General features: G+C 41.2%; 1 protein-coding gene across 6 annotated transcripts in view; it reads left to right on the top strand.

The window, feature by feature from the left end:
• Positions 1-21,903, top strand: part of ryr1b (ryanodine receptor 1b (skeletal)) — a 75,178-nt gene extending 53,275 nt beyond the window's left edge. For 2 of the 6 annotated variants that reach the window (XM_068713525.1, XM_068713518.1), the window contains exons 82-109: positions 3,689-3,788; positions 4,770-4,849; positions 5,486-5,562; positions 5,705-5,778; positions 6,268-6,285; positions 9,059-9,139; positions 9,269-9,357; positions 9,747-9,875; positions 10,239-10,343; positions 11,556-11,585; positions 12,428-12,457; positions 12,599-12,680; positions 12,779-14,091; positions 14,177-14,268; positions 15,155-15,335; positions 15,536-15,622; positions 16,073-16,339; positions 16,440-16,570; positions 17,333-17,375; positions 17,462-17,595; positions 17,678-17,738; positions 17,823-17,969; positions 18,053-18,187; positions 18,277-18,433; positions 19,294-19,358; positions 19,463-19,563; positions 20,080-20,131; positions 20,228-21,903. In XM_068713525.1, the coding sequence (XP_068569626.1) occupies positions 3,689-3,788; positions 4,770-4,849; positions 5,486-5,562; positions 5,705-5,778; positions 6,268-6,285; positions 9,059-9,139; positions 9,269-9,357; positions 9,747-9,875; positions 10,239-10,343; positions 11,556-11,585; positions 12,428-12,457; positions 12,599-12,680; positions 12,779-14,091; positions 14,177-14,268; positions 15,155-15,335; positions 15,536-15,622; positions 16,073-16,339; positions 16,440-16,570; positions 17,333-17,375; positions 17,462-17,595; positions 17,678-17,738; positions 17,823-17,969; positions 18,053-18,187; positions 18,277-18,433; positions 19,294-19,358; positions 19,463-19,563; positions 20,080-20,131; positions 20,228-20,323 (3,957 nt within the window). In that variant the 3' untranslated portion in view covers positions 20,324-21,903. The remainder of the gene's footprint in view (positions 1-3,688; positions 3,789-4,769; positions 4,850-5,485; positions 5,563-5,704; positions 5,779-6,267; positions 6,286-9,058; positions 9,140-9,268; positions 9,358-9,746; positions 9,876-10,238; positions 10,344-11,555; positions 11,586-12,427; positions 12,458-12,598; positions 12,681-12,778; positions 14,092-14,176; positions 14,269-15,154; positions 15,336-15,535; positions 15,623-16,072; positions 16,340-16,439; positions 16,571-17,332; positions 17,376-17,461; positions 17,596-17,677; positions 17,739-17,822; positions 17,970-18,052; positions 18,188-18,276; positions 18,434-19,293; positions 19,359-19,462; positions 19,564-20,079; positions 20,132-20,227) is intronic. The other 4 variants (XM_068713559.1, XM_068713550.1, XM_068713533.1 and 1 more) reach the window with 3 other exon arrangements.
• Positions 21,904-22,950: the final 1,047 nt, after the last annotated feature.

Below are 22,950 nucleotides of genomic sequence, written 5' to 3'. Positions count from 1 at the left end.
TTTTTTATTCTCTCTTCCTGTCTTTTCTCTCGTCCACTCACAACACTTGTCTATTTCCTGCTATGGTGGACTGACCTGTGCATGCCTTTGCTGAACTCTGCCCACCAGTCGGTTCAATGTTGTGGACTTGAGTTGTTTTATTTCCTAAATTGCATGACTTGGGTGCAGAGAGTCGGTGCAGCTAAAGACAACAAAATGAAACGGACGTCAAAACAAACCACTGAGTCTTTGCTAGGTGTCATCATTTCAGAATCACGCTTTCCAAGCCTTATGTGCTTCTCAATTTGTTTAGGGTTTGATTGAAGTTTACAACAAATTACCAAATCCCAATGCTGTTTAGTATATCTACTTAAAACGTGTCTAAATATACAGTATGTTAATTGACATACAGTATGTTATTAATCCAAAAATGTTTGAATTTAACATACCTTGCTGGATATATAGAAAAAAGCAATCTTCTCAAATTTAGTTTGGGGTTTTTTGTTTAAAGTTTTCCAAAATAAAATACACTTTCATGTCTGTTGTTAACAGATCTAGTAAGACCACCATTTAGCAGTGCGGCTATCACTTTGCCTGCACAAAAGCATTTTAACTGCACATTTAATATGGACAAATGTGCTCAGCAGCACCTAAAAACACTAACTCTTGGTTAATCAACCCCTTACTATGTCTGGTAATTTGAATGAGCATCTCAATGATTTGTTTTGCTTCAAAAGCCAGGTTTGGACACTGATGTTGTAGGTATAGAGATCGATGGCTTTTCCTGGAGGGCAGCAGAACATCCATTTGCACTGTAAATCTCTTTCACACCAAATCAGGCGTTGCGGTAAAACTCATATGGTCCACTTGGTGTGAAAGCAGCCTCAATGTGCTACAAGAACCTCTTCAATGAGTTCAGTGTTGATCCTCATTCAGGGTTATTTTCATCACCAGAACATCATTTCTATTCCTTCATGGTAGCTGATATGTGCTCAGAAATGTGATGTTGTCATTCAAGACAAGCAGCTATTTTTAGAAACCAATAAGTTATGAAGCCACGCAGCAGGTTTCCTAACAGTGGAACCAGCTCTCTTGTGTGTCCGTGGTCTGTCTCTCCCAGGCTTGCACCACCCTTTCCTGACCCTCCTGTACTCACCTGCTAATCGGGCTGCGTTCACCCATATGGACTCGCCTAATCACTTGAAATCTAACCGGCAAAGTAACCGATTTTGTTTGTCTTTATTTTGAATTGGACGATGTTAACAAGTCTCCCTCTCTGTGCTCACCAAGGACTACAGTGAAAGCCTGCACAGTCAGCCGTACATACACTGTCCCAAAGCCAAGCACCCACTCATGCAATCATACACTGACTCACATGCAGACACCCTCACACCCTCAGCCACATTCGATCTCTTCTCACTCATCACAAAGACACATAGTTTGCTCCAAAGATGAGCAGAACCTCTGTAAGTAGAGAAAAGTTCCACTATTTTTAAAAACAGTCAGGCTTACGAGGGAGGGGGGCGGAGGGAGGGGTAGCTCCCATTCTGGGTGTTTTGGGTGGAGGCTTTACGCATGGTGTGAAGTGGGAGGGTCAAATCTAACCTCTTATGTTGAGAGGATAGTTGTTCGTATCAGCTGTACTGTTTTATTTGTAACAAAGAGATTAATGTAGTATAATAGGACAGTACAGTACAGTGGGTATGGCAGTGAAGTAGAATACAGTACTAGGTAGCAGTATTAAAGAAGTATAATATAGTATGACACTGTACAGTTTTCAATTTCAATCAGGTCTCCATATTATGTACGTTATAGTGACAACAGTAAACAATATCTGCAAACGCATTCAATAATATGATTTTGTTTAGTTTAAATAGTTGTTCTGCAAAAAAACTTTCAATTGTTTCTTGCAATTTGATAAGCCGACATATTTGGGCCATTTTAGGTTAAAAAAATAAATAATAAAGCCGGAGGAGGGGGTTATATTTTGAGAAAAAAGCCTCACATTTACGAGGGAAAAACCTTGAATATTCTCTGAGATTATAAAAGTCATGAATTGGCGGGAATTTCTTATATGGCTCTGGTAGCAGTAGTGACCTGTCAATCACAAGATAGCCCCGCCCTAAAGCATTTCCTGCTTTATGGTCTGTTTGACTCTAAATTAACCATAATTTACTAAATGAACATCATGCTGTATTGAAGAAAACTTGAAACTAGAGATTGAGACCATAAACTCATGTTCACAATGTTTACTGAGGGAATAAATCAAGAGAGAAGTAGAGTCGTTTTCCCATAGACTTCTATACAACCAGACTTCTTTTTGCAATCAGAGGAGTCGCCCCCTGCTGGTCAGTAGACAGAATGCAAGTTTAAGGCACTTCCGCATTGGCTTTACTTTTCAGAACCAGAGGTTGCGCCCGGCCTAAAGTAATGTTATTATGGTAAGGGTGGCCTCTGAGCGAGGCGAAGGTACTGAAAGATACATGTATGCATTTACTTTTATGTTCTGTCTGTGTTATGAACATAAATAGATACTAACATAGTACATTTTGCACTCACTGGCTCACAGTTGGTTGATCCAACCTTGCAAATTGAAGTGAAGTGAGGTGGTTTAACAAAAACGTTTCTTTCTTGCAAATTTATGACCTTATAATTCACAAAATATCAATGTGTTTTTTTCCCACTGAATATGACCCTTCTCTTCTGGCTGGTAATCCTAATAAGTCGTCCTTTTTATTCAATCAAAACCTCTAATTGATTTATTAGACATGGTTTATCTGAAAATTCCCCAGCCTTGCAAGCCTTGCAAGCACTTTATGATACTCCTAGTCAATTAAGTAAAGGCCTTTGCCTTCATTTCAGCTCAGATTTACAGACTTAGTGTCTCGTGTTTAAACTTAAGGACAGAGAGGACCCACATGGTGCTGCTGCAGGTAGCACAACTGAAGGGCTCTGGGTTTGTACTGTTGGACAGCAGGATCTGCATGCTGTGTTACTCAGACGACTGTTGTTGCTTCCTCGTAAGAATGTGTGAAATGTGTGGTGTGTTGTGGTATGCCCGGGGAAGAAAGTCTGCTGCCATCGACTGTTTGCTGCCTCTGGAAGATGTCAAGAGCTGGAATAACTATCTCCATCACTAACACACATTGTGTTCCATTGAAAGAGAGAGACTGTGTATGTGTGTGTGCGTGCGTGTGTGTGTGTGTGTGTGTGTGTGTGTGTGTGTGTGTGTTCCTGTATCTCTATCTTTGTGAGAATTAATTGCAGTTTTCGTATTTTAGATTTGGCTTTTCTATGAATAAAGTTCCAGGGCTGCAGCCAGCGCCTGAGCCCAAATCTTTTCATGACTAAGACAGTGTTTTTTTAAAGACTTTTAAATCTGTCGAGCTCACTACAGGACAGGCCTGATGAAATACAGTAGTTATTTGTTTTACATACTTATGTAATGCTAACTTTTTTGTATCTAGTCTGTAACAATTTAGATGTGTTGTATGTCGTCATCAGCTTTAGCTCCATTAGAAACGTCTCTGTGTGCAGTCAATGGATGGTTATAATTAGGATAGAATTATGAGGATGTGTGTGTTTGTGTGTGTGTGTGTGTGTGTGTGTGTGTGTGTGTGTGTGTGTGTGTGAGTGAGTGAGTGCGGGGGGCAGTGCAGTCCCCGTTGGCAGGGTTACAGCTGTGTCCCTCTTGCTCTGCTCTCCACAGGACAAGGAGATGGAGAAACAGAGGCTTCTGTACCAGCAGTCGCGTCTTCACAACCGCGGGGCTGCAGAGATGGTGCTGCAGATGATCAGTGCCTGTAAAGGTAGCTGCTACACACACACACACACACACACACACACACACACACACACACACACACACACACACACACACACACACCCTGTCACTCACATGGTTTTGTCACTTGTGCGGATATTATATTGACTTTAATTAATGTCACTATATGTCGTCCTTATCTTAGAATGATAAATGACCCATCTGGGCTAATCGGTAATAAATGGTTAATTTTTTTAGAGCTGTGTGATATTACATTTCCCCTCAGCCCAGATAACTGAATTCAAGGATCGAGTGGTGTTTGAGACACTCAACAGCAAATGATGCTGATGCTGCACTTTGCCTCGAGGAGTGTAATTATGGGCATGCTGAAAAGCAGTAGTGAAAATCAGTTATAAGTCAAAGTCCTGCATTCAAAATGGTTCAAAGGTATTTAGCATCAGAGTATACTTAAAGGACCAAAAGTAAAAGTATGAATTATGCTGAATGGACAGTTTTACTGGATTATAATTAATGTTTAACGTTAAATCATGTTGTAGCTGGTAAAGGTGAGGGTCATTTTAATCACTTTATATACTGCTGGGTAACTTAATCTATAAAAATACATCAGTTATTAGTTGATTTATATATTTTTTTATTATGAAACTGAATCTTTAAAGTAACTAAATCTGTCAAATACCTGTAGTGAAGTAGATTGAACAATATTTGCATCTGAATGTAGTAAATTAGAAGAATAAAATAACAGAAAATGAAAATAATCAAGTACAGTAAAAGTACCTTGAAATTGTGCTCAAGTGCGGTTCTTGAGTAAATGTATTTCGTTACATTCGTGACATGCGTCAAAATGAACAAATCACATTTCCTTCTGAAATGGACCATTCTGCATGATTAACACTTTTACTTTTGGTATTTTGCTGCTAATATTTTGTACTTGTACTTGTAACAGAGCATTTGTACACTGTTGTGTTGGTACTTTTACTTCCACCACTGATGTCTCGTCTGATTTCAGGTGAACCTGGAGCCATGGTTTCTTCCACACTCAAACTGGGAATCTCCATCCTCAATGGAGGCAACTGTGATGTACAGCAGGTAAGTACTCTGAGAGTTTTACGTACATTTTAGACAATTACATTTTTCATTAGAGCTGGAATAAATCACGGTAGCTGGATTGTCGCGATATCATGAGGTCACGCGATTAATTGCAGGATCGCATATCGGATGAAAATCCATCTTGTCGGGCTTCAAGTTATGAGTTTGTGTCCGGACCAATCAGCGGCCTGGGAAGAGCTGCTGGCAGCTCCGGCTGTGATTTAGGTGTGTGTGAAGCTACACAAAGAGGGAACTGTCCGTTCAAGACAACAATGTCCTGAAGATATTAGCAGAGGTGGTGCGATAGCATCAGTTCTATTTGAACAGGAGAGTATTTCTTCATCAAAAGTAGAGCAGTGAGGGCTTTTGTCCACGGAAAAAAGACGTTTTTCACTCTTCTCCCGACTGACTTTGGCGTTTAGTTTGATTGACAGATGGTCCATCCACTCACCTGCCAAGTATTTTTTGAAAAGTGCCTGCCCTTTTCCAAACACTTTGCAATGACAGCTGTCATCTCAGATGGTGTTAGCACTAAAGCTCAACTGAATGTTCTACTTTTCATGATGCTACTCACCATCTTAATCTCTTTTGTTGTCAAGAAAATGTTTCGATTGCTGTCAACCTGTCTGTGTGCAGAGAATGCTGGACTATCTGAAGGATAAAAAGGACGTGGGATTCTTCCTCAGCGTTCAGGCTCTGATGCAGACCTGCAGGTCTGTCATGGATTTCTGTTCTTGATCTCTCTCGTTTTTTGATCGTTGCTCTCTAAACAATGTTTAGAGGAAAAGGGCTCATTGTGAGTAAAGTTTGTAGGACTGCATATTCTTAAACTGACCGAATACTTCATGTTAACAGCGTTTTGGACTTGAATGCTTTTGAGAGACAAAACAAGGCCGAGGGACTTGGGATGGTTTCAGAGGAAGGCACTAGTGAGTATGGTCTACACACACTATCTGAACACACTGCCCTACAGACTGCTACATTCACACACACACACACACACACACACACACACACACACACACACACACACACACACACACACACACACACACACACACACACACACACACACAGTCACATCCCTGTTCTCCTATGTCATTGTGCATTGGTTTGAGACATAATGTGACACGTTTCTAGTTCTAGTGAATGTCTGAGTTTGCCTGTTTGAGGATGCAGGTATGTTTTCATGAAAGTGTGTTAGAGCCACGACGCTCTTGCATTAATCGCAGCATTTTGACTATTGATCTATGAAACTGTTTTATCTTCCGCGGACAGTCTTGAGATTCCTGGACTCACTGCGTCTCTTTGTCTTTCTCTCTCCCTCATCTCGTTCACTTTGCCCGTTTTCGACCCTTTTCCCCTCCATGCTCATGTCTCTTTCCCACTCGTCAATTTGCTGTTCTCACGGTTCTCAGATAAGAAGCTAGAACGTGGTAAATGATCTCATATATTTACTTTCTTTCTGTCCCTCCTTTTCTGTCCTCTCTGTCCCTTTCTTTTTTCTTTTAGCTCTCAATCACCCGACTAGTCTTTTCCTTGCTGTGACCTTAATATGCATTTCATTTCACACTCAAGGGCCGAGTGAAGTCAAACTTTACAGTCACTTGTAAGGTTTGATTTTCGTCCTTGAGTGTTTTTAATCGCAGATCTACTGTAACTCTGACGCTCAGTCTTGTGACTGATCATTGGGAAGGAAAGGCAGTAACCTCGTTCCTCCTCTCCCACTCAGTTCTCTCCAGTAGACCGTAGAGAACTACACTGACCCTGTGTCCTAGAAACTCTGAAATGAATTGCAGCAGCAGGGACTCTCTAAGCCCTGTATCGCTCTCATTCACATCATTTAAATGTAGTTTGACTCACGCAGCTAGACCATCTGTATGAAGTCACTGCATATAAATCCTCTCTCCCTAACATGTTCTCATCGAGTCCCGCTTTTGTACGACAGCGGCATTTATTTGTGGCCTCGTTGTTGAAAAAACTCAACAGAGAAGACAGCTTTCCAGGGTAAAAAATTTAAATAAATGCAACAACTAAAGGCCTGTTGCTGATCCAGCATAGCGTTTTGTCACACGGAAGATGGGACGGGCTCCCTCCTCAGTCCTTTGTCCCAGCAGGACACAGAGTGGATCATAACGGAAAAAAATAACTGGATAAAAACGAGAAAAGAGTCGAGATAAGAGAGAAAAACAAAATGCTACTCAGAACAGTGCTTTCTAGTAAATCCCACATAGTGTATTAGTCCATTTAAATGTGTTTATTTATTCTTTTATTTGATTGGGACAGAGCATGAAGATCAGTACAAAAATACAAGATGTGAACATGCCAGAGTTACCAAGAATGCTAATTTACAGCCTTCTAGGCAGGTAACAAAAGAGCAACATAAACGGATAGAAACATGTAATGCACAAGTAGAAAAGACCAAATACCTTAAGCCATAGTTTGAGACGGGTGGTAAAAGTGTAATATATATGCACACTTGTTCATATGCAATCGTCTGTGTTTGGTAGTGCAAACTGTTAAAGAGCAATGAAGTAACACGTTTTGCTTTTTTAAAGAGCTTCAAGCACTATTGCTGACTCAAGTTCCTGTAATTACTGTATGTATTTTGTACTCTGTTGTGTGTGATCAGAGTCCTCTGCTTACTCCACCGCCACGTTTTTGTTTTTCTGTCATGAGTACATCTGAGCATGCTTGTGCATTTTTGATCATGACAGTTTTTCAAGTATCCACTTTCTGATGGCATGCCAGTAGAGAGCTGTAAAATGTGTATTTTGTAAAGGATGGAATTTAAAATCAAAGTCAAAAGATACTGAAATGAACTGCCCACACTTGAAAAGCTACTCGCGTCCTGTGAGATGAGTTGACTTCCTTTACTTCCACCCTGACAACATGGGTTTAACCAGAACTCCGAATCTATTCGTGTCTATTGAGAGTTATTTTTCCTCCAACATCCGTACTCTTACAAACTCACTGGGGTTTGCAGAGTTCAGTAGATCTGTCCTGCATGAGTGCCTTGAACTTATCTCTGTATTTGTGTGTTCGCCGTCTTCATTTGTGATTTGTATCTGTATCTGTTATTATTCCCTGGTTTCCTGGTGACATGTATCTGTGTATCCCATGTCCGTTTAAACGTGATGACCGGTGTTTGATCTGCTGTCCGTTTGAGTTTTGCTGAATAGAGGTTTTCTGTAAAACAGTATCTGGAGTGCTAGACGGAGGTAACGTTTTCTCGGCCTCCCTTTCCTGCTGACAAACATTCTAACACATTCTAATGACAGGGGAGTGGTATGAAGTGATGGTACTTACACTTTTACTGTTCTTACAATGCACACGTGTGTACAGTCACGGTGCACTAATCACCACACACACTCTCATGCTTTAGTTTGATCTATTGTTGCAGGTAAGTTTTTTGCTTATCGATAATATTTCACTACTAAATCTGCCACTGTAACATTGTGCAGTGTTAAGTGTGTATCAGTAAATGCGTAACGTTAGATTGGATTACCATAATTACCATTTCACCAGTTTAACACAGTTGATGCCTAATCTAATCTGAATACTGATTATTCTGTTTTAACAAGTCGTCTGGTTTGAGATTTAGCATTATTTTACTGAAAACTATAATTAAACTCTAATTCCCTGTGCAGTTTTCATTGTTAAAATAGTTTTAATATATATTTTTTATATTTAGAAAGGGGAAGGATCTCTGCACTAGCTTCAATAAAATGACTATTCTGTAAAAAGTGGATTTTTGTCTTTGAAGTGGTGAAATAGTTTTGCCTGAGAAGCAGAATTATTTCGTGTTTAGATTTTTAAAAAAAGATAAAAAATGACTTGTTCAGATGGAGACACTTACTAGTGTATTGTTCTGTTACTGCTTCCTTTAAGAAAATAGTAAATCATAATTTGCACTGGTGAAATGTTTTGGGGCCTTTTTATTTACTTTTTCTGCAGATCTTTGTCATATCGCTGAGCCCATAGATAAAGTGTGTATGTAGACAGCGATGCAATGAAAATTAAAATGTTAAATCGTGGGATGAAGTGTTCAGTTAAAAAAAAGTCAAATACCCTAGTATTTCCTTTTAACACACGTAATACCTTGTGCTTCTCTTAGTTTTTGCCAATGTGTATTCTAACAGAATAACACAGCAGAGAGACTTTCTTTTCAAAAAGATGAATTTGCATGTCCTGTGTCCCTCTTGCCAGATGAGAAAGTGATGGCGGACGATGAATTTACATGTGACCTCTTCCGCTTCCTGCAGCTTCTTTGTGAGGGCCACAACAACGGTGAGTCTCTTTTCCAAAGCTGGTGTGTTAAAGTGAAACTCCAGCTAGGAGCGCGCTTGTTCATTTATATATCACTGTAAATTATGACATTTCAGTTCCATTTAAAGCGCACCTTTTTTCTGTTTCCAGATTTTCAGAACTACTTGAGAACTCAGACAGGCAGCACCACTACCATCAACATCATCATCTGCACGGTGGACTACCTGCTGAGACTTCAGGTCACTCTGAATACCGACTGTGGTTCTCTGATCTTTGTCCCACTTTCTCTAGACTGTCGCTACTTTTGTGAATACCCGCTCTGTTACGTTGATGGTTGTTTCATGTTATTATCACTGTGAGGTTTTTTTGTTACTCAACCAGCACACATACATTTGTTTCAGAAAGTATGGTCTTTTGATTTGGTATACTAACTCAGGTATGAGGTAAACATGACTTTAATTGTATAAATGTCCAACTAAGACTACATTTGTCTGTGATATCGATATAAATATACCTTATCTTCATACACTAAAAAAAATGACATTCAGTATACTTTAATTTAGGCCAATCTAATAATACGGTAGAATTTAAAAGTTTTTGTTTTCTTCCTCCTCCTTCCTGTATGCAGGAGTCGATCAGTGACTTTTACTGGTACTACTCAGGAAAAGACATTATTGATGAGCCTGGTAAGAGGAATTTCTCCAAAGCAATGACTGTGGCCAAGCAGGTCTTCAACAGCTTGACTGAGTACATCCAGGTAAGAGAGCCTCTGAACACTGCGTGTAACGGCCTCTTTGTAGAGAAGGAAATGCAGGAAGTCTTTTCTTTAAAAATATAACTATGAAACCTACTTTGTCCACATCCAGTATAATAACTAAACCCAACCCAGTCAAGCTAACAAAAAAAAAACAAGACACTAGTTAATGAAATGAAACCGTAAAACTAGAATTTAAACTTCTGTCCACACTGAAACTATCTTCCCTTTACTTTGAAGTCAGATGTTTGTTTCAGAACATTTACTTTGAAACACAGAACAATGTTAAAATATACTGTATCTCCTAGCATGATGTCAGCACTGTGATATCATCTACGTTGTCCACCTTGTTTCTGTGTCTCTCAGGGTCCCTGTACTGGAAACCAGCAGTCTCTGGCCCACAGCAGGTTGTGGGACGCTGTTGTGGGCTTCCTGCACGTCTTTGCTCATATGATGATGAAACTTGCTCAGGTAAGAAACATCCCGACTCATTATTAACCTTTTTGTAGCCTTCTGATTTATTTCCCTTTGTATATCATGGATCGTTTCCGTAGAGATTCAAGAATAATGTGTTTGTATTTCAGTTGACCAAAAGATGAAAGCAATATCAAATAGAAGTGTACACATTTCCAAAGGATATAGTTCAATTCGTTAGTCCTCTTTGAGTATACTAATTATGTGAACTGTCTCTCTCATGGTTCCTGCAGAGTAAAGTATGTAATTTTTGATTCTTATTTTTTTTTTATATATCTGTGATTATTTTGTTTAATGAATTGATTTTTATATCTTCACTAGCTTTTCCCCTATTTTCTTTGTCCGATTGTTTCTGCCTCTTTGCTCAGCCGTTTTATGTTTGCGGTGGTAATCCTAAAGATTTTACTGACGGAACAGCAAATGTGCTTTAAGTCTACAAGTCCCAGAATGTCGGGGGGAAGCAAACCAAACTATAGTCATTATATTAAAGTGTTTCTAACCAACTGTGAGCAACCGTGATCTGTTTTTGCGCTGCACCAGGCATGACCAAATTTAACAAAATGAGAAATCCATGCATCGAAGCAGCCTGTGGCCACTTCAAAATAAAAGTCAACTCGTGTTTCGCCAGTTAAAATCCATTTAATGTAAAGCTGCAGCAGTGTTCAGTTTGCATGAGCAGTAACTTCACACAGCATTTTTTGTCCGGAAATGTCGCCACAGACACTCAATTACTCATCTCACTAAATATTGTTTTCATTTCTCGGTAGCCATGTTGTTGTTTTTTACTGACCAGTGATTAGGGTTTGAACGTGTGTTTGCTTTGCGGTCTGTAACTTGTTTGACCTAACAAGGAGCTGCGGTGTTCCCTGCTCAGTCTAATATGTGACTGTGTTGATTGCTACTGATGCTGCTGTTTAAAAAGCATTTTTGTATTTGCATATCTTGAATATCTTTCAAATGGTAGGTTATTAGGGTTTTTTTCTTAAAAAGGTAAGCTATAACAACTTTTGGATCAGGACTTTCAGATGAACTCATCTGAGGTCAAACATTTGCTCTAACATCTGCACTGAATGTATGTGTCTGATGTGTTTACTGGATGAGAAGCAGTGTCAAATTAGAACATTTGGCCTGTCCAGGTTTACACAAATACAAAAACAAAATAAAAATGTTGATGGATAACATTTTTATTTTCATCTGTAACCCTGTTAGATGCACCCCGATCCTGGACAACGAAATGGCGTAAGAATGTGTCTCTCTGCCAGCGCCATCTCATTTAGAGGCCCGTTAAGCTTTTTTTAAAGACATTTTATTAAGATCTTATGCTTCATCACATTATTTATTACGCAGCTGAATACCCAAATCATTTCCATTTCCCTCTGTATTATTGTTTAGGTGTTCTAACAAGCAAGCTAGTAGATATTGTCCCTGAATACAGGGAAAATGTGAATGGACTGTCCGTTCAGAGACGGCTTGAATAAAGATTGACGAGGTAAATGTAATCGCATTCTTAGATGTTATTCCCTTGTTAAAAGTCGTATAGAACAAATAGAACAAATATAATTTATTCATGAAAAAAACCCTGGTTAATTATTCTTTCCTAATTTATGAGACTCATTTCCCATTGTTGCCTTAAGCATCTAAATGTCTCGCTTTGCTTCTTTTCATTTTGCTGTTTTTCTAAATTTTGTTCTTTTGTGTCATAGAGGTATTAAAAGGTGCCAATGCCATTTTACAGGTGGCTCATGCTTGCACGTCCCGAAAGCTTTTTTCCTCTAGACCTTCACCAGCCTGACTGCCACTTTAGACTGTCTAAACAATTTAGCAGCTCTTGTCATCTACTGGTGCCGGTCTTCAGGAGCGTTAAGATCAGCGTCTGCAGTTCTGTTCGTCTTCCTCGCTCTAATGCTGCAGCCACTCTTTCAGATAAAGGGGAAAGGCGTTGCTGTCTATCAGAGGCTTCTTTCTTCCCTCCTCTCATACCTGCCTGTGTTTCCAATGTGTTTGTCTTGCTGTCCGTCACATCAAGTGTACTATTTGTGATGATAAAAATGCATGTTCTTTATTTAAAAATGCAAACCCAGGATCATTTTTGGAGTAGAGCACACTCTGAGGTAGCTACTCTCCCCGTTTTCTTTGTCTCAGAAAGATGCACATATCCTCTCAAACTGTAATATATCATCCGTCAGTACACATGTTAAGAACATATTTCTCCACTCTTTGTGGGTTTTTTTGTGTTTTTGGTTTTGTTGCAGGACTCCAGTCAAATTGGACTGTTGAAGGAGCTGTTGGATCTGCAGAAGGACATGGTGGTGATGCTTCTGTCTCTGCTTGAGGGTACGATGTCCGTCCCAGTCTAGTGACATCCTCTCCGTTCCGTTGCGTGCTTTCTATACATTTCTCATCTCCTCTCGTCCTTGTTCCGCTCCTTGCAGGCAATGTGGTGAACGGCACCATCGCCAGGCAGATGGTTGACATGCTGGTGGAGTCCTCCAGCAATGTGGAGATGATCCTCAAGTTCTTCGACATGTTCCTCAAGCTCAAGGACATAGTGGCGTCCGACGCCTTCCGGGACTACGTGACCGACCCCCGCGGGCTAATCTCCAAGAAGGACTTTTCCAAGGCCATGGACAGCCAGAAGCAGTACTCTCCCTCAGAAATTCAGTTCCTCCTCTCCTGCTCGGAGGCCGACGAGAACGAGATGATCAACTTCGAGGAATTCGCCGATCGGTTCCAGGAGCCGGCCAAAGACATTGGCTTTAACATCGCCGTCCTGCTCACGAACTTGTCGGAGCACGTGCCCCACGACACCCGCCTTCAGAACTTCCTGGAGCAGGCCGACAGCGTGATCAACTACTTCCGCCCTTTCCTCGGCCGCATTGAGATCATGGGAGCCAGCAGGAAGATCGAGCGCATCTACTTTGAAATCAGCGAGGCGAACCGCAACCAGTGGGAAATGCCGCAGGTCCGAGAGTCCAAACGGCAGTTCATCTTTGATGTGGTCAACGAGGGCCAGGAGAGCGAGAAGATGGAGATGTTCGTGAACTTCTGTGAGGACACCATCTTTGAGATGAACATCGCCGCGTCGATCTCCGAGCCCGAGGGAGACGGCGCAGAAGAGGAGGATGACGAGGAGGAAGAGGAGGGCGGGGGAGATCAGGAAGAGCCTGTGGAGGGTGAAGAAGACAATGGAGATGAAGTACCTCCAGAGTCCGCCTCAGCCTTTGCAGAGTTCCTGCGGAGCGTGCTTGACTTCTTCAACATGTTCACCTTCCGCAACCTGCGGCGTCAGTACCGCAAGCTAAGAAAGATGACGGTGAAGGAGATGGTGATCGGCTTGGTTATGTTTATCTACACCATCGTGATGGGTCTCCTGATGTTCGTGTACGGCATATGCAAGGGCTTCTTCACACTCATATGGAAGGCGCTGTTCGGCGGAGGCTTAGTGGAGGGCGCCAAGAAGATGACCGTGACGGAGATCCTAGCCAGCATGCCAGATCCCACGCAGGACGAAGTTGACGGGGACCTGCCGCCCGACCCGGGGGCTCGAGAGATCCAAGACGCAGACGGAGGGGCGGACCTCTTGGATGTTGTGGGGGGAGAGGAGGAAGAGGAGGATAGCGAGGAGAGAGGGGAAGGTGGACGCCTGCCTGGTTTCAGTGCTCCTGGAGGACTCGGAGACTTTGGTGAGACGACAGCTGAGGAGCCTCCGACTCCGGAGGGCACACCGCTGCTGAAGAGGAAACTGGTGAGGCGTTCTGTCTGTTACTGTTGTTTAACGTGCACGCTCTCCATTAATCAGTTAACTAACCGCAACACAATTAATGAAACAGTTGGAAGCCACAGTGGGACCAGGAGAGGAAGAGCAACCTGTTCAACCTGTTCAACCTGAAGAAGAGGCTCCTCCAGAGACCGAGAAAGCGGAGTAAGTTGGCTGCCTGCTGAGAATCAACATCCGAACTGAGCTGCTTCTGCTAAAGATGAGGCGCATTGTGATTCACTCTCAGATAAGACGTACAGCCATGTCAGCTAACAGACAAATTTAGTAAATGTACATTTAGAGTTGACACATTTAAGAGCAAATTTGTTAAATAATTATGAATCTTCTTGAATGTAATTCACTTTTTTTCACAGAAATGTGAAATTGTACAGACATTTTCAGTGTTCACATGATCACATATCTACAGTACAACATTGTATTAGGGCCACTGTAGGTAAAACAAATATTATTATTATTACAGAGCTGTGGGGGGGCTTATATTCTCAGAAAAAAACTCCAATATCCAAAATTAAAGTTGTAAATCTATGAGAAAAAAACTGTATATTCTCTGTGATTCATGTGGTTCATTCCAAAGAAAAAAACAAATTGACAAGAACAACATTTGATTATAAAGATTAGAAATGAATGGCTATCCTTCATGTTCTTTCTGTTATTTTATGAACACGATGCAATGTAGGTCCTTGACCAAAAACTAAATCTTTTTTGAAAAAAAAGTTGTTTTCTTCTGAATTTACAACTGAATCTTGTTTTGGGAATATAAGCTCCTCTCCCACAGCTCTGTAATAATAATGGGTTTTTTTTTACCGGCATTGGCCCTAATATGTTGTTATGAGGTTTTTTTCTCTGAATATTATCCCCCCCACCCTGGCTCTGTGATTTTATTTATTTTTCCTACAATAGCCTCAAGACGCCATTGTATATATCTGTGTAGTCATCCAGGCAGCTTCATCATATGTTTAAACAGTCCAGAGACTGTTTTTTTTTTCTGTTTTAAAATAAACAAGTTTTTCACCTGATGTGTCTCCTCCAGCACCGAGAATGGAGAGAAGGAGAAAGAGGAGGAGGCCAAGCCTGAACCCGAGGTAAAGGAGGAGGAGCCTGAGGTGAAAGAGGAAAAGACGGTGAAGACGAAGTCGAAGAAGGACAAGAAACCGGCCGAGGAGGGCTTTGAGCTGTGGAATGAGCTGGAGGTTCAGAGGATTAAATTCATGGTGAGGAGTTCTCTATTACAATAAATAGTTTAGGATTTCTCTTGTTAGCCACCACATGGTGCTGCAGTCTGACATGTTCTGTGACATATTGGTATTTTAAAGTAATGAAGTTAGGTAGAAATGGAGACTGAGATGTTGATTTCATTTGGTTGGACTGGTTGATTGTCACTCAGAAGGCCGTTCCGTTGTTTTCTTCACAGAACTACCTTTCTCGCAACTTCTACAACTTTCGGTTCTTGGCCCTATTTATCGCCTTCGCTCTCAATTTCATCCTGCTCTTCTACAAGGTCTGTGCATCTGTAACTGACGTTAGACGACACACACAGTATCAACTCATGGCGACACCCACCCCCAAATAAATCTCCATAAAACACACTGAGGAATGTGTTAGAATAAAGTTACATAAACTCTTTTGTCCAGAATCAGATGTTTTTCTCTTAATCACCATATAGCTGCTTAAAGTTCCATACCAACAACATAGAGAAACACATAATCACTGACCTTGTGTGAGCGTATGTGGAGGACTCCAACACACTGCCAGCATCTTTTTTGCGGCTGTTAGGAGGACAAGTCATTCAGGAGCAATACAGTTGAGGCACACAGCACTACATAATTCAAATGTTTTTTTTATTAAAAAGTAATTTTTGCAATGTGCCCTTGACTTTTTTTTAATTTGCCTTCATGCCGCACAAATAAACCAACAATTAAAAGACCCATTCTGTGTCTGACCTGTCCAGGTGTCTGAAAGTCCTCCAGGCATGGAGGAACCGGAACCGTTCGATGGTTCTGGTATGTTTGAGGGGTCTGGTCTGTTTGAAGGCTCCGGTGCTGAGGAAGATGGGTCCGGATTAGATGACGGAGGAGGAGAAGATGACGAAGAGGAGAGTCCCTTGTACTACTTCTTGGAAGAGAGCACAGGCTACATGGAGCCAGCCATGGCTTTCTTTGGTATCGTCCACACCATCCTCTCCTTCCTCTGCATCATCGGCTACAACTGCCTCAAGGTACGCGGTGTTTGCGCCACAAAAAAAAAAGCGTGGGTCTTTTTTGTGTGCGATTGTGGGTTTCAAGCAGCGTGTCTTCTTTTCCCTCTTTGCCCTTCAGGTCCCTCTGGTTATCTTCAAGAGAGAGAAGGAGCTGGCCAGAAAGCTGGAGTTTGATGGTGTCTATGTCACTGAGCAGCCTGAAGACGACGACATCAAGGGCCAGTGGGACAGAATGGTGCTCAACACTCCGTAAGAGCCCTGCTACATCATCAGATTTAGACCCAACCCTCCTGATTCATTCCAGCCCAAACCCGACCCTGGAACCCAGAGACGACGTTTCAGCATCAAACTCTCTCTCCTAAGATATTCAGAATAATAGACCTGTTAACACTTGTTTAATGAAACTGACTCACCACTTTTTTCTGTGAATACATGACGACAAAAGCCAATGTTCTCCACGTTTTCACAAACCTGCTAAAGAAAAGAAAACAGAACCTGAAAACCTGGTGATTGTTGACAGTTCATTATATATTAAAAGCTGGCTGAGGCAATTCATGTTCGAAACATTTGAGTTATATTTGTTGAAATTCTCTGCACATCCAGGCAGCAACTTATAACTCAAATGACAAAATAAGATTATTACTAGTTAAAATAAGCCTTAAAGGAATGACAACAGAATTAAAATAAAATAAAAAATTAGAAACCTGATTAAAAATAGCATCTAACTATAATGCGATATAGATAAAGCATGTTAGTTTACATGTTAGCAGCACTATAGCATGTGAAAGTAACTACCAAATTTATAATAACATCAGATGAGAGCTCTTAAAATGTTGTCCTATAAATCACACACACAGACACACACACACACACGCACACACTTATGTTGATTTTTGTACTGACGATGATGATGGAGCCTGAACCTGGAGGGTTCATGTTACAGGGTAGTCACGCTCTGGTCAGGTTGCAGACTTCTAATATATGACAAATGCTTTTTGTTTCTCAATGCAGATCTTTCCCTAACAATTACTGGGACAAGTTTGTGAAAAGAAAGGTGAGTTTTTTTTCCTGATGGCTGTGATTTGAAATGTCAGGGATATCTTCTCGCAGTGAAATGACGTCGGTGTGTGTGACACCCAGGTGCTGGATAAATATGGCGACATCTACGGCAGAGAGAGGATTGCGGAACTGCTCGGTATGGACTTGGCTTCTCTGGACGTCAGCGCCATGACTCATGAAAAGAAGCCCGAACCAGACACCTCAATGTTAAGCTGGTATGTGCTGTTCACTCTACATGAACCATTCAGGGTTTAAAGAGCATAATATCAGAGAACAAACCTGTCCTCCTCTCCGTAGGATGACCGCCATTGACATCAAGTACCAGATCTGGAAGTTTGGTGTTATTTTCACTGACAATGTGAGTTAAAGAAGCAGTTCATGGTTTGATTTAGACAATGAGAACTACTTGAGTGTGACTGACAGCCCTCTCTCGTATATTTAGACCTTCCTCTACCTGGTCTGGTACACGTTGATGTCTCTGCTCGGACACTACAACAACTTCTTCTTTGCCTGTCATCTTCTGGACATCGCCATGGGTGTCAAAACCCTGCGCACCATCCTGTCCTCTGTTACTCACAACGGCAAACAGGTCTGCACACTTCCACTATAATGCTGCCTCACGGGGCTCTCTGCACACCGCACACTAACGTCCCATCCACCTGTCCCTCACAGCTGATGATGACGGTGGGTCTGCTGGCCGTGGTGGTGTACCTGTACACCGTGGTGGCCTTCAACTTCTTCCGCAAGTTCTACAACATGAGTGAGGACGAGGACGAACCGGACATGAAGTGTGACGACATGATGACGGTGAGTGGCGGGGCAGAGAGATAGATGGTATCGGGAGCTCCACTTTACTTTGTGATATGAAACATGATTTTCGCCGCTCTCTCCCGCAGTGTTACCTGTTCCACATGTACGTTGGCGTGCGCGCTGGTGGAGGTATAGGAGATGAAATTGAGGACCCGGCCGGTGACGAGTACGAGCTCTACCGAGTGGTCTTTGACATCACCTTCTTCTTCTTCGTCATTGTCATCTTGCTGGCTATCATCCAGGGTATGTTGTTTTAAGTGATGATTTTTCTCCAAGTGTTCTTTGTTGTTTGGGGGTAAGTTAACACTATCTGAAGAGTTTTCGACATTGGTGCCTGCCTGTGGTAGTGTACGCTGAGGCAGAGAGCAGTGCAGAGGAGGGATGGGTTGTGGATCGGACCAGTGTTCCCCTGGATTGTCTCAAACAAAAACTACTGTGTGCCAGTAGAATCATTTGAAAGTGCTATAGTCACTGAATTTCACACATAGTGACTTTAAAGGAATACTACACTCCCAAAATGACATCATTACACATGATTACATATCATTATGTATATACTCACCTCATGTTGCCTTCGTTTTCTCCCATGCCTCCATGCTCAAGAGAAAATAAAAAAAAATCGAATTGAGCTGCACTTACAACAACAAAACTATGTCAAAATATCAGTTTACAAACTCAAACAACTTTGGCAGTATAATCCAAGTTTCATTTAACCAGTTCACTACTTCCCAAACACATGCGTCTAAGCTAAAACCTTACTATTACTATAATTAGTATACTATTAGTAGTGAGCAAACAAATGGATAATGAGTTGTATCGAGAGCCACCTCAGAAAAATGTCCTGTTTTCTGATGTGATGTGAGGAAAGCCTCCTGACTGAGTGAACATGGGCAGAGACTTGGAAAAATTGGAAAATCTAAGGAATAACAGAAGACATTTCAGGATATAAGGGTTTTGTGACCTGAAGTTCGTCGTCTCGAATTCTAAATGTGATGGAAAAAATCTGTCCAAAAGCTCACACTCTGACCTCTTTAGAAATGGTAACTTTGCTGAGAAGACCTCTGATCTTCGGACTCATAAGGAATGCTGTGTGTGTCTCTCAGGTTTGATCATCGATGCCTTTGGAGAGCTGAGAGACCAGCAGGAGCAGGTCAGAGAGGACATGGAGGTAAGATGATGACTTTCAGGGGGATTTAACACCTCACGTCACTTATTGTCCTTCAGTTACAAGGAGAGAGCGTGTTTCACCTGAACTGTCCCGTCTCCCTCCAGACTAAGTGCTTCATCTGTGGAATCGGAAGCGACTACTTTGACACGACGCCGCACGGCTTCGAGACGCACACCTTAGAAGAACATAACTTGGCCAACTACATGTGAGTTACCTGGCAGAGTGCAGATGTGACCCTCCTTTTAGTTTCCACTCATTTACCTTTACTTCCAAAGTTCCAGATGTCCTCGAAACCCCCTGACGGTTTGATCATTTTGGAAATAGGCACGAGTATTGAACCTTTATTATTAAAACATAGCAGCATATGACACTTGACTTGACAAGAAGAAAACAGTGTGACAGACATCTGCAGTGTTAATGTTTATGTCCAGTGGGAAAGAGGCTTTAGTCTTCTGACACACACTAACATCTGGCCTTTGTCTTCAGTCAGTATTCATTTCCGGGACAAATGACACCCAGGGGACACACACTCGTTTATTCCCCGTTTCCGGTGCATTGCTATGCGACATGCATTAAAGTGAATATATGATAACATATATATGATCAACAGGGACTTAGGCAATTTTAATAGTTTATTGACGTACAAAGCCACCAGACTCCAGTCAGAAAAACATTTTAACTCACGTTAATGTTTGATCTGTTTTCTCTATTTCACCTTCAGGTTCTTCCTGATGTATCTCATCAATAAAGATGAAACAGAACACACAGGACAGGTCAGTAAACAGACACGCATAAGGTTGGTTGGTATACATTGGTTTTTGTTCATAAAATCATTCTTTTCTTTCTTTTTTTACCACTCTGTGTATCAGGAGTCCTACGTGTGGAAGCTGTACCAGGAGCGATGCTGGGACTTCTTCCCTGCTGGAGACTGCTTCAGGAAGCAGTATGAGGATCAGCTCCAATAACGTCCTGCATCCTTAACGTCTGAGGGAGGAGGAAGGAGAGGAGAGGAGGGAGGAAGGAAAGATTAAACATTTAGACTCTGAACACATCTATTTTCTTAGTTTCTCCTATCTTGAAGCTATGCACACTTTGACTGCACTGCTGTACCACCCGCAGCACAATGTCGACGAGAGAGGTTTGAGGGAAGCAGAAGAATAATATCAAGAGGCATAAAGAGACAGGGGCCTTTTTATTGCGCTATGAAAACACTACATGGCCTTTTTGGTGTAAAATATACATAGACTGCCTTGTGTATCAGTGCATTTATACGAAACGGGCTCTTTCAGTCGCTACTGCTGTAAACGTTTTAGTGCCTATAGCAATGTCACTGCTTTTTAGCTTTAACTTTTATTTGAGATTAGAGTGGATATGTTTTATTTATATTGTTTGTAAGGTTGGGATGTTTTTGTATGTGGCTGTTGCCATTTGATATTTAATTTCTAAATTTCTGGAGTTTCAATGAGAGCGAGCGTTTCGAAACAAAAATAATTCAGCTGCTCGCCGTCGTATCTCAGAGATCCTCGAGGGAGCAGTGAATGTTTTAGGCCCCGTCTCGCTTCCTTTTCTTCTTTTCTCTCCCTCTCGAAAGAAAACTAGTCTACAAACAAGCGATCGTGAATGAAAACTCAACGAGATAATAAAGTGTCCTCTGCGTACGCGACACATACCGGTATGAATCGGCTGTATAGACAAACCCAGTTTGCACTCTGAAGTCTTACAATGCGTCCCTGGATGTATGTGGTCCCCTCTCTCCACTGGTGTCTCTGTGCCATATAAGGCAGTGATGATGTACACACATGCAGTAGAGGAGGATGCCAAGGGTATTTATTTCTTGTTTATATGCAGATCAGATCTTCTGAAGACGACCGTTTTAGCCCGTCTGTATTTCTGGCCAACAGTCTGTTTTATGACACTTTATGCACAAATAAGTTTTTGTCTGTGCATTGAAATAACTAGTGAATGTATTTAATGTGTACATCTTGGCCACAGTGTCATGTGTATAACGGAGTAACGTCTGGGCTGCTTAGAGGCCTTTTGATGAAAAGACATATTTTACATAAATACATATATTTATTTTTCTTTAGGGCTTTGAGGAATTTGAGCGATCGTTCTTCTCCGTCGGACTTGAACACGTCGCGTGTCCCTGTTTGTGAAAAACCCACAGCGGTGGAGAGACTCGTTCTCACACTGAAGTTAATGCCCAGTTTGCAGTCAGAAGAGCACATTTTAGTTTTTGCTAGTTAGGTTTTTATGATAGATCGGTTCTTTTTCTCCGAGTCACGTGCGCTGCGTCGATCTCAGACAGTCCTGTCTCACTAATCCTTTGACGGATCACATACAAACTCTCCATCTCGCATCGAATGTCTCGACTCACTTTGTCAGAGGCAGAGCAGTATTGTGTTTGCCGATGACTCTGAAGTGTATACTTGCCGCTGTGGTCCATGCGGAGGCGGCTGACTGGAGATCTCGACTTTCCACCTGACTGAGTGTCCTCTGACTGAACCCTGTGTTTCAATACAGAATAAACAGATTATTTTAAGGACTACTGGGGCACGTGTCCTCATTTACATGTAAGATCTGTCTGTGTGTGTGTGTGTGTGTGTGTGTGTGTGTGTGTGTGTGTGTGTGAGAGAGAGAGTGTGTGTGTGTGTGTGTGTGTGCGCGCGCTTGTTCCATCTTTTGTGAGGACCAGTTTTAAGTATGAAGATATTTTTGGAAAATTAGGACATTTTGTCTAGTCCTATTTGGGTTTAGGGAATGCCTTGTGGGTCCCTATAAGTGTAGGTGTAGGTAAATGTGTGTGTCTGTATGCATGCGTCCCTAAGGTGTATTATAAATGTGGTGGTAGGAACATCAACAGACATTTGCATATTACATAACCTGCAAGTAAATCCTGATGGTCTGTGAGCGTCTGACAGTGTTCAGGTTCTCTTCTTTAATTGTTCCATGGTGTTTTTTTCTGACAGATTGTCCATTGATATGCACAATGACATCTTTCAAATGCATTTACAGTATATTAAAACAATAATCTTTAGTAGTTTAAGTAAAATTACATAAGGATTTAATTCCCCATAATATCCTCTATAAATAACAAAATGTGGTTACACTTTCTATGACGACCATGTCTACATGCCTTATAAACATATTTATAATGCGGTATCTCCTTATAGCACTGCATAATTAATAGCACTCCTAAATATTGACAGTGGTTTCTAACAATCATAAATGCATTATAAAGCATTTTATAATGAGTGATAAGGTCAAGTATCAAGATAATTTTGGTCACTCACTGACATTTATTTTTGCAAATATTGTGTTTTATTATTCCTATAGAACAAATGCATTATAATGTATTATAAATCATTTTTAATGTGATTATAATAAGTCAGTAAAATGTTGTTAAATCTATGAACAACACAAAACATATCTGATTTTAAGTAATGACATTTAGAGTAACTCATAATAGGATTATAACAGTGATTATAATGTATTATAAAAAAACTAAAATGTACTACAACCATGGGACTTCAAATTATCTATTTACAAAAAACAATCATGGAATCATTTACTTGACTTTGAGTCACCATAC

This window comes from Cebidichthys violaceus, unplaced genomic scaffold (assembly GCF_023349555.1).
Source record: "Cebidichthys violaceus isolate CVI_PGR_0920_01 unplaced genomic scaffold, fCebVio1.0.p SCAF_1, whole genome shotgun sequence".
NCBI lineage: Eukaryota > Metazoa > Chordata > Actinopteri > Perciformes > Stichaeidae > Cebidichthys > Cebidichthys violaceus.
The sequence above is the reverse complement of the archived record's forward strand: the minus strand, read 5'-3'. Positions and strand labels throughout refer to the sequence as shown.